Consider the following 17555-nt stretch of genomic DNA (forward strand, 5'->3'; position numbering starts at 1 on the left):
AAACTAGGGGACTTCACGGTTTTGCATTAGCTTGTATTTTGTATTTTAAGAGGAATTAGCGTAAGGATTTCTTCGCAGGGAGGAACCCAGTCTCTGCTCCTACTCAGTTTCTTCTTGTAAAGGTAATGCAGGGGTTTGATCTGTAGTGTCAATTTTACACCAATGGCAGCCGGAACTTGGTCCATATCCATGGAAATGCATTGGGCATGTTTGAGTGTTTGGGGTCAGTGCAGCACTGGATGAGGGACAATTGGTTGTCTCTTAAAGGTCACCCTCCTAAAAGTGCTGGCCAGAACTCACCCCCTGCCCCACTCGCCTTACTTACAGAGGCCACAACATCTTGGCAGTCCTCCATGTCATAAATCTGGGTGTGGCCTTTCACAGCCATCTCTTCTCAGTCTTCCAGGTCAATGCTGGTGTATAGTTGGTGTCAGAGTGAGTTGCTATAACATATCCATTGGGGTTCCTGAACAGGAAACTATGCTATTTCAATAATGCACGTTTGAAGTGATTACATGACTCCTATTTATCAGTGTACGATCTGTGGATTTTATCGTAGCGACATCCATGGACTTTGTTTGACAACAGTTTGCGATACAGATCCATTGATTTGCAGGATCCATGCTGAATACCATAAAGGAAAGATTATAGAACACAGGAGTTGAATTCTACATTTGACATAATACATTGAAGTGAAGTAACCACTGCTTTTTCCAAGGATATTCACTTACAGTGATCCTCGCTTCAGGAATGCCATCTAGACGCGTCTTGATTATAGAATTACATATGTCCAACTTGAATTTTATGTATACTAAACAAAGTGTGGACATGAGACATTCACTATAAAAGGGTTAATATAAAAAGTACCCAATAAGAATGCACCAACATCCTTTCAAAACCAAACATTTAATGCCTGTGAAAAATGGTTATTCTTTAGTTTTTGTGCGACTTTCAAAATAAACGTTTGTAAAAGAAAAACCTACCTTGAAGTCATCCGAAAGTAGAAGTTTTGACGTTCTCATGAAATTTAAGATATATCGAAACATTTGTCCATCTCGGTCAATAAAATAATGTTGTTTGAGACTGTCCAAAACAATTGGTTCCGTGCCATCAAAGAGTCTGGAGATTCTGCAAAAGAAAAGCAATGTAGGTCATTAACCCCTTCTGTTCGATTCTTTGTCATTAGGCTCGCAATTACTTCATGGCACTGATAAGAACAATGAGTGAGAGTGATTAGACATTTTGGCATGGGAATGCATCCATCTTTGGCGCAAAAAAATACAACACATGGAAAGAGTTGTAATCTTGTTAACAGGTGCTATTATTTGGAGATTATAGAATGGACCGACAACCCATCTACCAAATTTTTCTTCAGCCTATTTGTGGAATTAGACAGTCACAAATTCCTATCCGACACAGAAATAAGCCAGCTAATGTTAACATTTAAAGACAAATACAAACCAGACAAAAAGGATGACAATCTACATGCTAACTCAATACATTAACAATCGTGTCAGCCGAGAAGAGATGTGGACTTTGGCTAAAAACTAACCAGTCCACAATAACAGCATTTTCTCTACATGCACTGCCTCACCGTCAAAACCATTTTTGTCATCTAATGTTAACTGCTTCCGAAACTCAAGACTGCTTTTATGTTTGCAAGTGCTGGGGGCAATTGGAGGACAATAGTCAATAGGAGAGAAGGCATCAACAGTAAAGTCTGAACAAGGATTGAAGAGTTGGAGGAAGGGAATAGCATGGTATGTTCGAGAACTTGCTTGATGGGTTACTTGAAAAATCAGTTGTTGGTCACATGTCCCAGTTTAGCTCCATTATCCTTATTTCTCTTTTTTTTGCTGCCCCCCCTCATTCCATACCCCTAACTTTGCACAATTGCCCCCTTGCTCAGTGGCAGCTCCCACATACGCTACTCCAGCTCCCGTCTAAATTACCGGAATGGCAATGGAAGGAAATAATGGTGCATGGGCCGGTCATTTTCCTGAGGGTTAGTGGTTCTGGAAGGTGTGACATTTTTAGGTTCAGGAAAAATGGCGCTGTAGCAAAGTGGAAGAAAAGTGTCCCCATTTCTCCTTCCTTGAATTGCAGGAACCAAGAGGAGGCAGTTTCTGGGATTGCCCTTCCTTGTACAGTTACGGTGCCCATTAGAGAGCAGTGTTTGTCAGTTGATGAATCCCTGGCTGCTTGCCACAAACTGTGCCCCAGTGCCTTCCTAGTTAGAACCATTCCCTCCCAAACTTTTGGACTTCCAAAAGGTTAAATGAGAATGCTGCAAAAATGATCAAAAAGCCCCCTGGTGTGTGGTGGAAGGCCAACACAGAGACAAGTGTCAGCAGGCTTTGGGCTTTATGACCCGTGGGAGAGTTTATGCTACTGGGATTTACGCCACACCGGCTGCCACTTGCATGGTCTAGCTTTAAAGAATCGCTCACGGCCATAACAAACACCACATCTCCCATGTCCTTTTCCTTGCAACAGCTGGAGAGCTCCCAATCCCATCACTGCCAATTATGTAGAGAACACCACTGTAGTGCAGCAAATAAAGGGACCCCATCGATTGCAGGTGAACCCAAAGAAGTGAACGAGGGGGGTTTCTGTAAATGAGGTACTCTACAGAAAGAGCCCTTCACTGTATACACAGAGGGCAGACCCTACGGAGAGACCACAAGTGGAAATCCCTGTTAAAATGGAGAAGATATGTGGTGCTTACACAATTGAGCGGCGCCCCTCTTGGGGTGGGAGGGCTGAGAACAGAGATCCCAAATAGCTGGGAGCAATTAGGTCCTATTAGGGTTGGCTCTTTGGGTAGGCCGTCGGGAAGAGGGATCTATAGCTTGCGGGTCCCTGAAGCAAGGCTGTAACAGGGGAGTTGGGAGAAGGCAGTCTCATGTCCGGAGGAGCAGTAAGGACAGGCTTGTCAGGAAGGGAGTGTTAATGCTTGCAGGTCCCTGTAATATTAGAGACAGTAAAAATAGGGGTAGTGCTTGAATGGTCGTTAAGAAGGCGCAGGATCGGGATTCAAACCTGTGTTGAGCTGCGTTGTCTTGCTTCCAAGACAAACGCGTTGCCCCTGAGCTATCCTTCCTCTCCAATGTGGGGGAGGAGGTTTTGACTCCAGTAGGAATGCCGTGGTGGGTACATGCTGTATGTAGAGGTTTGCGGGTAGTGGATCCTTGTCAGATTTGGAACACTAAAAAAAAGTGGGAATCCAGTAAATAATGCACAAGTAGTTGTGAAATGTGACCAGGTGATGCGTTAAGTACAAGGTGGCACACTGAGGTTACATACTTAGGAAATGTCTTGCTTCGACCATTATGACATGTGCCTGCTCGGATCGACTACCCACCTAAGGTGCTCTGTCCACCAAGAGAGCATGCAGGGCAGAAACCCAGCCAAAAGGCAAGAGACCTAACACCACTACATTTATGAGGACACCAGCGCCAAGTGGGCATCGAGTATAGCCATATTGTAGGCGCACCCGATAAGCCCACTCCCTGGGTGCACTCTCTCGCATGGCTGCGCAGAAGCTTACCAATTGGATGGATGCAAAAAGCATTCTGGTGCCAGTTTGCTATAAGGAACAGGTGAGCCTCAATAGGGTGTCAAAAATAGGTATGGGCTGGCACAAATAGGCAACCAGTTAGAGAAAATGCTCCTAGCAATCAAAGCCTGTCAGGATGAGTGTTTTGTTGATGCGGGCGAGAGCAGGCTGGCGTCGAGATTAAGCGAAGAAGAAAACCCAGAAGAGAGTGATGAATCACATGATGAAGGGGTGCTGGTGAGTGTCTTTGTGACATGGCCTGTATTCTCAGAGATCCATGTTAGAGAACGGGATCTTTTAAAATGTCGGAGCCAGCATGAGAGGTGTTTGGAGAGATATGGGGGCCGGAGTTGCGCACAGTATCCAAGGCGGTTAAAAGCCAACACCAAGAGTGCGTGAAGGCCCTTTCTGGGGTGCCTGCCAGGAGTCAAAAAGCAACAAAGGCAGAACTTGGCTTGCATTGTGAGAGAAAGGTAATAGGAGGATGGTGGTTAAAGAGCGTTTACCCCACCCTTTAGGTCTATGAGGCTTGGTGTGATGACTGCAATAGAGAGCAGGCCTGTGCTAAGGAAGGGGGGGTTCGGAGTAGGCACGGTGCTGTGTCGCATGACTGACAGTAGGGATTAAGAGCCAGAGTCACTGAAGCATGTTAAAGGTGTGTTAGGAAGGTGTAATACCTTGCTGTGGTCATGTGTGCCCAGCGGAAGGAGTTGGATGCAGACCGACTAAAGTCCAGTTTGCCACATTTTCAGAGAGGACAGATGGTGTATGGCCAGAGGCTACCTTTTAGTTAGTTTCCACAGAGGCTGGCGAGGAGCGGGTTGCCTATGAAAAGAAGACCCCTCGTTGATGGCAGTATGTTGAAGACCTGTGGAGGATGTTGTACTCGAGATGAGCAAAGTCTTAATTGTTGCAGAGGGATGGTGGATGCCATGTTGGCTGCCCCATCTCTCACCCTTTTCTTGTTGCAGGGGGATTCTTGATACGTTTGTCTCCAGTGTTGGGATGCCTCACTTGGGTATGCATCCTATCCTTGTTATCAGCGTTGGGAACGATGATCCAGGGCAAGGAAAAGAAGGGTGCTAGTTGCAGATTGGAGGCAGGCAGGGTTGACATTGGTACACATTTCCTCGTTCAAGTCTTCAGTTACAGGTAAAGATAAGGTGAAGACGACAGCCACCAGCACACACTCCTCAGAGGCTCCAGGCCTTACTGTTGCTTGTGGAACTTATACTCGAGTTTCAGGAATAATTGCGTGTGACATCTAACCACTGAAGCGCACAGCATAACTCAGACATTCTCAAACAGACAGACTGGGCAGATCCAGCCCTTTAAATACTATATTGATAGTGCCCCACTAACCTGGAGTCTGAGTATGGTGTTAGCTTCAGTGCGTGGAGGCAGAAAAAGGTTAAACATTGGGAACAGTGTTAAGGATTTCAACCAGGCGACGGACACCTTAATCTCGGCCTAGTATGCAGCGCACGATTGAAATGCTTATGCTTATATTAGATTCAATATTGAGATAGTACACCACTCACATCACACCCCCTTTTCAAATACCCCAGGTCACAATGGACCATGAACCAGACTGGTTGATAAAATTTAATATTTATTTATTTTAAAATTCAAAGACGTCATACAATTTTTAATATGGGGCAGCAATCACCAATGGGGTGATAAGAACAATAGGGATGTAAGCAATGCACTTAGTTTAACCTTCTATTGACACATCTACAAAACACCAGGGAATAGGAGCACATTTTGATTTTAGTTAAGCTAGCACTTGAGTTCGAATTTCCCCCTACAATGTTACCTCAAATCAATTCTAAATGGATACACAGAAACAGCAGGTAATCAGGAATGACAAATGGAAAACAGAATTGAAATTGGACCTTCCCTCCCCAAACAAGAGAGAAAAACGGATTTCAAACCCTGGCAATGCTAAAAATTACACTCGGAAATGGATGAATAAATGAACGAATGTGTGTAAAAACCTTGAAACAAATACAATTCTTAACTACAGCAACCATTTAGAAGTACAATCACAAGCAATGTATAACCAAGAGCATACAGTTTGAAAATGAGTGGCAGGTTTTAAAACAGGTTTACAAACCTTTGCAATTCCAGCCTGAAATTACCAAAACAATTTTCAATACACGGGTGAAATATTGTAAATCGCAATGCGGTTTTTGTGTTGGGGTGTAGCTATAGATCATAGGTACAATATGGAAGTGAAATTAGGTTTCTAGCTGGTAAATTCAGTGAGTTATGCAAGATCTAGTGAGGTGCATTTTGAGTAAAATGCAAGCGGTGAAAAAGGAAAGGAAATCAGTTTTGACAAGAATAGTTTTAATCTACACTAGAGCGTTCAGGCTAGAATACCAAAGAGGGACACAGTAAGCTCCAGGGTTGATTCGCGAATTCAACCCTCGGTCCCCAACACCCGCCCTGGTGGAACCAGTCCGATCACTCGAAAAAGGATTAATAGCTTAGGATTTACACAAGGCAGAATTACTACAGAGATGGTGCTAGCACAAGAAATCAAAGGCAGGGTTTCAAGAATAATTCTGACAATATTACAAGTTATAAGGAAAGGATGACTTAAGAGGGGAACTAAGGGCAAGGCAAGGTATACTTTGGTTTTCTATGTTTCCTATTGATACTCGCAGTTCACTTTTTAGGTTTTGGATAATCAGCGTTCTGGTCACCACACGGATCTGGTCTAAAACGACAGCCGCACAAAATCAGCAGAGCAGGATCAGCTGGGCATGGACTGGTTACAGGGTAGCACTTCTGGACTGGCAATTCTGGGTACTGGATAATATAGGTCATCAGGGTAGCAGGATGGCAGCAGCACGCAGTGAGTGGCAGCAAGCCAATCTGGATCAGGATGCCAGAAGTACCACAGTTTTCCACTTGTTAATGGGAATTTTAGTGGTTTTCAGAATTTGAGGCCTGCTGGAGCAGGATCAGCAATGCTTGGACTTGTAGTTGGGATCTGGAGTCTGGATAGATGAAACAGGAACAGGACGCGGCACAGGAAAATCAGGAAGTGTGTCTCTGTAGGGTCTTGTCAGGGACCCTTATTTATAGTGCAAAATGACATCATCAAGGTAGAGGCTGGGCAGGGTTAACTATGCACACCCCTAAAATACTCGGATTGGGCAGGAGAGCTAATCTCCGACCTTGCCCTCAACTGATTGGATTTCCAAGGGACTGAGGTCAAGTTTATGAGTGAGTTTTACAATGTCCCGAAATTCCCACATTTCCTTGACTGAAAATCTGATTTTCCCCAAAAAACATACATCTATACACTTTCAATCTCTTGGCAAATTAGACACACAGGTTACATATTATGTGCAGCTTGTATCAGTCCGATACTCAAGTCTGTGCAACCTTGTTTCGCCCTTTAAAATGACTAAAATATATTCAATCATGAAAGATTTGGCCCAAAATTCCACAATTTTATACACAGACGCAAATTATCTTCAGGAATGTATGTACAAAATGTTATGTTAGCAACATTAATACTTTCCTTGCAATCTGTCATATTTTATAACTTCTGTTCCCCATGCGGCAAGGAGTTCTATCAAGTTTTAAAAGAAAGCCCATAAAATTAGATTTGAAACTGGGAACTGTTTACATTTTTACTAATTCTTGCTGCAGAGATAAACATTCTTTAAAGTTTCTTTATAAAATAGTCTCTGTAACCAAAAGGCAGTCAATTGTTACTAGATCCTTTTTTTTCTTCCTCCAACTGCAAGCAGCTGTCATTTCCTTAAAGGCAAGGGGGGTTTCCCATGTTAATTGAAGGTTTTATTGCCCCTTACAATTGACAGGTTAGTGTCCCAGGACTCCTATTGTCCCAGCCTGGAGCACAGACGAATGTCTGGCGAGCGTGTGAAATTTCTTTGTCCTGCCCCATACAAAGTTTTTCAAGCTGGCAATGTTCACTTACGTGTCCTGGATTTATGGTGCATCTCCCTTCCTTGGGGAGGTTTCATGGCTGGCAACTGGAATGACTGGTTTTTCTGAGAGCTTGCAAATCTAGCCCATGTGTGTTTAATTTCTTATTTTGGGTCCTGGATTAAACAATCCTGTGAATGAAGATAGCCTAAGTGTGTACTATCACCACTAACAATCTCTTTGCATTGCTAAGTAAGCAGGCTTTCATTCCCAATTTATTTTAAACAGGCCAATTTCTTGTTCAGTCAGCAAAACCCATTTTTCCACATGTGTTAAAACTGCTAGCATTTTTTTTCTTTTTCTTTAAATTTGGTTTTGTAGCTCGCTCCCTCAGCTGCCCACACCGTCTTTGCAGCTGTAGTCATTTCCTTGAATGCAGGAGTTTTATCTAAAGCAGATACATTTACACTTAACCTTGCTCAGAGAGTTAAAGTCTCTTTGAGCTGCTGCACCTGGATACATTTGGAAGGAAATAAACACGTGTTCCCGTGCGAGTGAAAGGGAAGTTGCTTATCAATTTCTCTGAGCAGGTTTGACTGGGCCCGTTACTCAGGAATTTTGCCTGGTTTCGTGAAGCACAGCAAAATATCATGGGCATGACAGGGCCTTTTGTATCACAGTGGTTTCAGAACGAACAGACGGAATTAGCGTCAAAGCAGCATTTTGAAGGGTGGACATTTTTTATTTTGAAGGGGATTTTTGGCTTTTGGAGTAATGGCAGGCTTTCCTTTTCACTTGATTCCATTTATAGGTTTCAGAACACACTGGCATACTTTTTCAGTGGGTCCCCTTGTTCCATCTCACCTGGATTGTGCTAGGCAGGATGGTGCAGCCATTTTTTTGTTGTTGCTGACAAAATGCAGTTTCGAGGTCCTGGTGCGCACAGGAGCCAGCGCAGCCAGGTTGCTGTTTCTTGCACAAATGCAGCTTAGTGATGTGGGGCAATGCCGTTGAGTGGGTCAATATATCTCACAAAAGTAAGAGCAAAACCTTAAGTCATAGAAAGGTATAGGCAAGGAAACAAGGCGAAGTGGCGCAAAGAAAGATGCAGGAACGGGAAGGGGGTAGAGGGTTAGAGCATGGGAAAATGGGTGAGAAGAGGCAGGGCATACTGACAGGAGCCTGGAAGGTGCATGTGAGGGGCAGGGAAGGGAAGCAGGGCTTTTTAGAAAATAGCAAACGATTCTGTTCCCAAACCATGCCAGAGGGTGCAATGGGATGTGGGCTGAGGATCATGATAATGCTGAAGGTGGAGGATTTGTTGGGTGTTTAAGGGGTGGGGGAGGACTAGATAAAGGAGAATGGAAAGGGCTATGGAGTGCCCCAACTCTCTGGTCCTCGGTTTAATGTTAGTTTTACAAAGTAAACTGCAATTTGTTCATCTGTATAAACCATTTTTAGTTTCGCCCATAAGGTGGAGCTTGCACCACCTATAAGCCGGAACTATTGCATTAGAGTACAGTTAGGAAGGAATGGCATGTGAAGAGGGGCACAAAGCAGTATGTGTGTTCTTAAGTGAAGCCAACGGTTTTGGTTTGCGTTTAACTATTAGGCCTTTGCCAGGCTATTAGATGCCCAGGTACTCGCACCATTTTGCAGCTGCTACCTTCATTATCACAACTGCAGTGCCTGGCAAGTGCCTGTCCCATGCCTACACAAAAGCCAAAATTGTTGGCATTGGCAATGCTCGTTATTAATGGATGATGAGCTTATGAAGGTGCAGTAATTGACTGTTGTGGGTATGTGAAACATGAAGTGTAGGCTGGGCTATAACACGTGTAAGGTGGATAAGGAAAATATTACCCATCTATAGGAACACTGGAAGAAAACCAAGCAATGTTAAAGCACAAATTAGTCCTCAATACCAAACAGAGTGACCGCAAAAGAACAGAGAACATCAAGTAATACATAACTGCTAGCTAATTAAGGTTATTGCAAGGATAAAGCCGATGCATCAGGGAATGGTTTGTATGAATCGGTACTCCACATTATGCTTGAAGAATCCATGTGTGAGCGGCAGGGGTGGCATTTAGAATAAGAAGGGGTCACAGAAGACCCTTTCCCTCGTCCTAATCTGGTAACAGGCTTCATAGCAAATGGGTCAAAATGAAATGTTTTTCTCAGGGTGTAATTTAATATTGTGGGAGTTGGTTAGACTAACAAACCTAGTTTGCTTCACAGTGTGAAGCAGCAATTGTGTTTTTGTTGCTGTAATGTGAAGTGGGCATGAATTATTTTTTATGCAATTAAAAATTAAAAAAGGTGCAGTTAGGAAAGCCTATTTGTAATTGTATGGGTCGGTTTGCTTTCAATAGTATGCTTTCTCTAGTGTTCCCACTCCTGCTGCGAAGACCTCAAAGAAATTACAGAAAAACAGAGTGCCCAAGTAAGACTAAATTGCCAAACAAGACTAGACTGACGATGGAAGCCTGCAACAGATAAAACGGCGATTCCAACACAAGTCCTGAGCCGTCATGAGAAGACTCCAGCATGCACCTCAAAATCACGTTAGCATAAATTTTCAGAAAAATCTTATGCCAGGTCAAAAAATGGGCACTCCCCTCCAACCACTGGCAAGTGAAAATTCACTCTTGGCGAGGAATAACTGATGTGCTATGTGGATAAATGCTATTCATGCCAAGGGGCAAGTGACTCATTCACGCAAGGCAAAACATGTTACCTCTATTTTAATGCGATATATGTTACGGTGCACAATCGCATGGGAAAATTTACTGTGGCATACACTATCAGAATATGGAGGTGCATATTGCGTTACCTTCACAAAGGTAATCTCCCAAAAATGTCTGTTACGGGGGGGGGGGGGATCAGTTTCTCAAAACGGGAGAATAATAATAGATTCACTATACAAAGGTGAGAACGCAGATTACCCCGCTCTATGTCAGTACAGATCAAGGCTTGGTGATAGGTTGTACTATCCTAGGTGCTAGTACACATATATATCATTTAAATGGTGCTAACTACTGTTAATCTTAGTGCTACCTTATAAGACTGATGCCACATACCTATGTTATATATAACCACATCTCTATTAAACACTAAAAGAAAAATCAAACAAGTCAGAAGAATCATAAATAAGTCCATACAAATGTATTCACTTTAAGACAAATTTAGGAAAATTAAAAAGAGAGAAAGATTTTAACATGTATGCAACACAATAAACAATACATGATCTTCTCAACCTAGTCTTAAAAAAACAGCATCATCTGTAAAGGGGTTAGTTAGATCAATGGAACACCAACTACATTCGATTTGAAAGTGTTATATACAAGACTTCAATAATTCATAAGTCTTTTGTCAGTTGTCGACATGTTTCGCCCTTTCTGGAATTTAGAGGACTAGCTCTAGTGTCCATTCAACCGTTAATTTCCGCGGCCTTCTTCAGGACAGAATTTCTTCAGATCTAGTAAATAAACTTGTTCATATACCCCATAACAGGTTTGACAATATCTAAAAACAAACAATACAACACGTTACATACGATTGTGGTTCAATCATACCTCACCTTTCTTTATATACAGTAGACAGATCTAATACATTGATCTAGCTGTTTTTTTTCATAAATTCATTAATTGACATTTTTAGATGTGGTACAACTCTAGCATATGTATTAAACTATTACAATACAGTAAAAGTAAATATCACCAAGCCTTCACTTACATCCAGTATGGAAATGAGCTCACAAACCGGCTCAATAGTAGCCGTTTAAGATTTTAATTTTCTAAAACCGGATGTTCAGTGTATCACCCACGGTTCATTAGCATCCCAAGCTGAGTTTGAAACCCGTGACAAATATCAGACAAGGGTTATTATCCTCCATTTACGTTTTTTGGTTGCCAATTATTTCAAATGTGTTTTCACAATTTAATTTTATTTTCAAAATACTATCAAATAGATGGAAAAGAAGCTTGTTTGTATAATCAAATTCAATGTTGTTAACTAAAGTGGACAACATGTCCAACTTACTTCGGTCCAGGTTGGTGTTAACGCATCTCAACCAAGAAAGTCTAGTTGTGAATCCTAAATGGTGCAGTCTCTCATCGGCGGCAAACCTCTAAGCCACCAAATAATTGCGTGGGAGCTCAGCCAAAAATGAGTACCTAAAAAACACAAGCATGACACCACAATATGTGTCACGCACTCGTAATTAACAGTGCTCATTTCCTTGCACCAATTCATTAAAATGCCTCTAGCTGCTTTGCCTGTAGGCAAGTACTACTAGGGATCTATGAGTGAAGGTGAGTTGGTGAGAGTACAAATCATATCATCTACGGCCTTACCGCCAAGTGAATTGTTGAAAACAACAGGCAAGGCACACCCCTACTGGCGAGGCCATGGTAAACCCGCTTTCAAAACTAAACTTACACAGCTTGCAGGAAAACAGCTAATACCCAAATTAAATCAGGGTTACAAAGGTCCGCAGGGAGCATCTAATAAATCTTCCCTGTTCGCATTCAAAAATCGGCATGCAGCTGCAAAGCAGCGTACCTTTCTTTCGCGGTCACCTTGGGAGCAAAGGGCGGCGCCAGGTGAGTCCCATGGCGTTGGTCTAGTACTGCTTGATATTTCTCTGTCGTTTTATTGCGGCAGAGGAGGACTTTAAGAACACGCGATAGGTCACGTGAACGGGTGCATCAAGCACCGCAAGATTTAAAGTGAAAACGCTCCTTTTTTTAATGGAGTTTACAAACATTAGGCACGTTACCCAATTTATTGCAAAAAACACGCACCAAATAAAAAATCGGCCTGAATACAGCAGCAAAAATATTCGATAAAAAGTGACATTTGATGAAAGGGCAACAGTACCACCGCAAAACTCAAGCACGTCTCTTATGTGAAAGGATGAACACATCCGGGCTCGAAAAAATGGAAAAGAGATCTTTTTTTAGCCAGCTTCTTGTTCATGTTTTGTCACGATAGTCACAAGTGAATTCCATTCCACGGCTGTATCGAGGCCCTTTGTGGCAGTGTTCAAGGAATAGATCCACCGCTGTTCACTCATACCGAGTAACATTTCTCGGTTACCACCTCTTTCTGTTGCCGGAATGGTTTGCAGGACGAACCAAAAAATCCCAGTGTATTTATGTTTTTTAATTTCATAGTGTGCAACTAAAGGTTTGTTAGCTACCTTGTTTTTCAAACACGACTTGTGTTCAAATATGCGTTGTTTTATACGCCTCTTAGTTTTACCTATGTATATTAAACTACACAGGCACTTAATCCCGTAAATCGCCCAGGATGATCCGTGGAACACCCAGTTTTTTCTGTTAAGTTCAATAGATTTCAAATTACTTGTCCGTGGACATAGTACACATTTACCACATTTAAAGTGGTCGATGACCGGGGGAAGGTGCCACAGAGTTGTTTGGTTCGATCTAACCTCTTTTTTGGGGTATGTGTGGACTAAAATGTCTCTGAAATTCTTTTGCTGTTTAAAAGCAAACCATGGTACAGTGGGCTTTAAGTCTGTAGTTTGCAAAATGTGCCAGTTCTTTTTTATACTTTTTCAATTTGTTGCCAATAGGGCTGAACGTGGTAACGCACGTCATTTTATCCTCTTTCACGCTTGGTTCTGGATGTAAACCTCTTTCTCTATTTGAGTGTTGAGCTCGTTTGAAGGCAGCATGAACTGTCTTCTTAGGGTAGCCACGTGTTTTTAACCTTGCTTTTAGGTCTTCACCTTCTTTTACATAATCAGCGATGTTTGAACAGTTTCTCCTGGTTCTCAAAAATTGTCCAATGGGGAGATTTTCCCCATAGGTCCAACGGGTGGAAACTGTTATATTGGAGAAGGGTATTTTTAACTGTAGGTGTTCGAAACAAAGCCGTGGACAAATGTCCACTATCAGATTTACAGATTAGTAGGTCAAGAAAAGGAATAGAGAGAGACTCAAAAGACATGGTGAATTGGATATAGGCTTTCTAGGTGTTCAGTCAAAGTAAGAATTCATTCAATGTGATGCTATCACCCTTCCAGACCATAAAGACATTGTCGATATATCGATACCATTGCCCTATCTGATCTTTAAACTGGTATGGTATATAGACATGCCTTCATAGTGATCCATGAAGAGGTTTGCTAGGTCGGGGGCAAAAGTTACCCCCATGCTAGTTCCATGAATTTGCCGAAAAAAAACACTCCATCACACAGAAAAAAGTTTTCTGTGAGTGCTATTCGAAAGCACTCAAGGATGAATGCTGTCGGGACCTCCTCTCAAGTAGTTGTACATTTATTCAGATACTGTTCCATAATTTTGAGGCACTCCCCTTGTGGTATACTCGTATATAAAGATGTAACATCTAATGTTACGAGTAAGATGTTATTTTGACAGGGTAAGTCATTGATGATATTTACCATGCTCGTATCTTTCACAAAAGATTTCATGGTTCTTACAAGGGTCTCAGAAACCAGTCTGAATAGACTGAAAGGGGCTCCAGGATTGAATTTATCGCTGACACAATAGGTCTGCCCGGGGGGGTGACTGAGTTTTTATGCACTTTGGGTAATAGATAAAATGCCGGTATTGTGGGATTTGTTTTTATCAAGAATAGATGTTCTTCTGGTTCAATCCAACCTTCAGACAATGCATGGTCCATGAGACTCTTAATCTCGTCTTTCAAACGAGATGTGGGGTCTCTGTCTAACTTCCGGTAAAACATAGGGTTTTGAAGTTGTATATCAATTTCCCTGTCAGAGTATTCTATCCCAAAGTACAATGCCACAGCCTTTATCAGCTGGTTTTACGTGAAACGACTGGTTATTCTGTAGTGTTGTCAAGGCATTCCTTTCTTCCCGTTATCTTTGTGTCGGTTATTAGATTGTAATAGTTTTTTACTCTCATTAATGATTTTATTTTCGAAAGCTACTATGGCGGGGATACCATATTGTTCAGTGGAGTGAAAGTCGAGGGAGGTTTTAAACCAGTCACACTCGGTTTTTTTATTGGATAGTGGTGACTCTTTGAAAAAATATTTGAGCCGAATCACTCGGAAGAACGTTTGTAACTCTATTTGTGTTTCGAAATCCCTAGCTTTAGTGGTGGGCACGAAACGTAATCCTTCATCAGGACTTGCAATTCATGGTCAGTAAGTAGATGGCTAGACAAATTAAAGACTGGGATTACCAAGTTGTTGGGGGGCCTCTCCAGTTGCGTTTTTGCATTCCTGGGGGCCGCTGATGCCAATTACCCGGTCTCTTCCCTCGGCCCTTGTGAAAATGGGGCTGATTATTGGGATTGCTGTTACACGCAGAGTTTGTACTATCAAACCTAGCAAACCTCTTTATGGATCACTATGAGGGCATGTCTATATACCATACCAGTAACCCGTTTAAAGATCAGATAGGGCAATGTGCTATTGATATATCGACGATGTCTTTATGGTCTGGAAGGGTGATAGTATCACACTGAACGAATTCTTACTTTGGCTGAACACCCAGAACTTTTGATTCTCTCTCTATTCATTTTCTTGACCTACTAATCTGTAAATTTGATAGTGGATATTTGTCCACGATTTGTTTCGAAAACCTACAGATAAAAATACCCTTCTCCAATATAACAGTTTCCACCGTTGTCCCTATGGGAAAATCTCATTGGACAATTTTTGAGAATCAGGAGAAACTGTTCGAACATCGCTGATTATGTAAAAGAAGGTAAAGACCTAAAAGCAAGGTTAAAAACAAGAGGCTACCCTAAGAAGACAGTTCATGCTGCCTTCAAACGAGCTCAACACTCAAATAGAGAAATATGTTTACATCCGGAACCAAAAGTGAAAGAGGATAAAATGACGTGTGCTACCACATTCAGCCCTATTAGCAACAAATTGAGAAAAAGTTTAAAAAAGAACTGGCACATTTTGCAAACTACAGACTAAGCCCACTGTACCACGGTTTGCTTTTAAACGGCAAAAGAATTTCAGAGACATTTTAGTCCACACATACCCCCAAAAAAGAGGCTAGATCGAACCAAACAATTCTGTAGCACCTTCCCCCGGTCATCGGCCACTTTAAATGTGGTAAGTGTGTAGTATGTCCACTGACAAGTAATTTGAAATCTATTGAACTTAACAGAAAAAACTGGGTGTTCCGTAATTTCTCCAATTAAGATTCACAACTAGACTTTCTTGGTTGAGATGCGTGAACACCAACCTGGATCGAAGTTAAGTTGAACATGTTGTCCACTTTAGTTAACAACATTGAATTTGATTATACAAAACAAGCTTCTTTTCCATCTATTTGATAGTATTTTGAAGTTGTGAAAACGCCTTTGAAATAATTGGCAACCAAAAAATGTAAATAAATAGAGGATAATAATCCTTGTCTGATATTTGTCACAGGTTTCAAACTCAGCTTGGGACGCGAATGAATCGTGGGTGATGCACTGAACATCCGGTTTTAGTAAATTAAAATCTTATACGGCTACTATTGAGCCAGTTTGTGAGCTCATGTCCGTACTGGATGTAAGTGAAGGCTTGGTGATATTTACTCTTTTACTGTATTGTAAAAGTTTGATACATATTCTAGAGTTGTGCCACATCTAAAAATGTCAATTAAATGAATTTATGACAAAAACAGCTAGATCAATGTATTAGATCTGTCTACTGTATATAAAGAAAGCTGAGGTATGATAGAACCACAATCGTATGTAACGTGTTGTATTGTTTTTAGATATTGTCAAACCTGTTCTGGGGTATATGAAAAGGTTTAATTACTACAACTGAAGAAATTGTCTGTCCTGAAGAAGGCCGCGGAAATTAACGGTTGAATGGACACTAGAGATAGTGCTCTAAATTCCAGAAAGGCCGAAACATGTCGTTACCTGACAAGACTTATGAATTATTGAAGTATTGTATCTAACACTTTCAAATCGAATGTAGTTAGTGTTCCATTGATCCAACTAACCCCTTCACAGATGATACTGTTTTTTAAGAATGGGTTGAAAAGATGATGTATTGTTTATTGTGTTGCATACATTATTGTGTTGCATACATGTTAAAATCTTTCTATTTAATTTTTCTAAATTTGTCTTAAAATTAATAAATTTGTATGGACTTATTTATGATTCTTCTGATTTGTTTGATTTTTTGTGTGTTTAATAGAGATGTGGTTCTATATAACAAGTATGTGGCATCAGTCCATTTAAATGATATATATGTGTACTAGCACATAGGACAGTACAACCTATCACCAAGCCTTGATCTGTACTGACAGAGCGGGGTAATCCGCTTTCTCACCTTTGTATACGGGTGCATATAGCGTTACAAATGCCTCATCATATCATGCATGACCATAAACAGACTATATGGAAAAAATACAGCTGCCAGTATCCGACCATCCACTGTATGATTTTAGAGAGCACACATGTTCTTCTGGTGGAGGGAGGAAGGACTTGTAGAACACCAAGCCCCGCAAGTACAAAAGAATTGGATTTTTTAGTAAGTTTCAGCTATCAGGCTAGTAGGAAAGGGGAAGAACAGGTGGGAGGCATCCTTCCAGCTAGGCTCCCATGCCACATACATCCATACCAAACACTACATAACAGGAGGTCCCTCTAAGCTACAACTCTACACAATGTAAGTATAGCTGTCAAGCTCACATTGTCAAAAAGCTGCAATGGAAAACATGCATCTTAAGCGCATGCAACATCACATGGAAGCTGGCATGAGAGGCAACTTCACTTTTGGGATCACACTCGCTGCATGTAGAAAGAGGGGGTACATATGTACATCTTGCAAGAATGTTGCCGATCGCTTGACAAAAAATACTGATGTTCTAGATGTACAATTAGGCATGCCCTGATGAAATGATGTGACTTTACAGCCTGGGCAACATGCAGGTGATTGCCTTTACAGAAACCATGCAAATAAGACAGACTGAGGGACTTTACTGTTTTATTCCCAAGCTACAACATTTACGCATATGGAGTCGGGAGTGCGGTACGGTCTCCAAGTGTAAATGCCTGGTTACAAACAAGGCAATTTGAACACCATCAAGAGGGCAGTGGCGGGATTA

At 41.6% G+C, this 17555-nt stretch overlaps 1 protein-coding gene across 4 annotated transcripts in view; it reads right to left on the reverse strand.

Annotated features, from left to right (window-relative positions):
• Window positions 1-17555, reverse strand: part of KCTD1 (potassium channel tetramerization domain containing 1) — a 506279-nt gene that overhangs the window by 33526 nt on the left and 455198 nt on the right. For all 4 annotated transcript variants that reach the window (XM_069620946.1, XM_069620947.1, XM_069620944.1 and 1 more), the window contains exon 3: window positions 984-1128. In XM_069620946.1, coding sequence (XP_069477047.1) covers window positions 984-1128 — 145 coding nt within the window. The remainder of the gene's footprint in view (window positions 1-983; window positions 1129-17555) is intronic.

This window comes from Ambystoma mexicanum, chromosome 5q (assembly GCF_040938575.1).
Source record: "Ambystoma mexicanum isolate Mex_15411 chromosome 5q, UKY_AmexF1_1, whole genome shotgun sequence".
Taxonomy (NCBI): Eukaryota; Metazoa; Chordata; class Amphibia; order Caudata; family Ambystomatidae; genus Ambystoma; species Ambystoma mexicanum.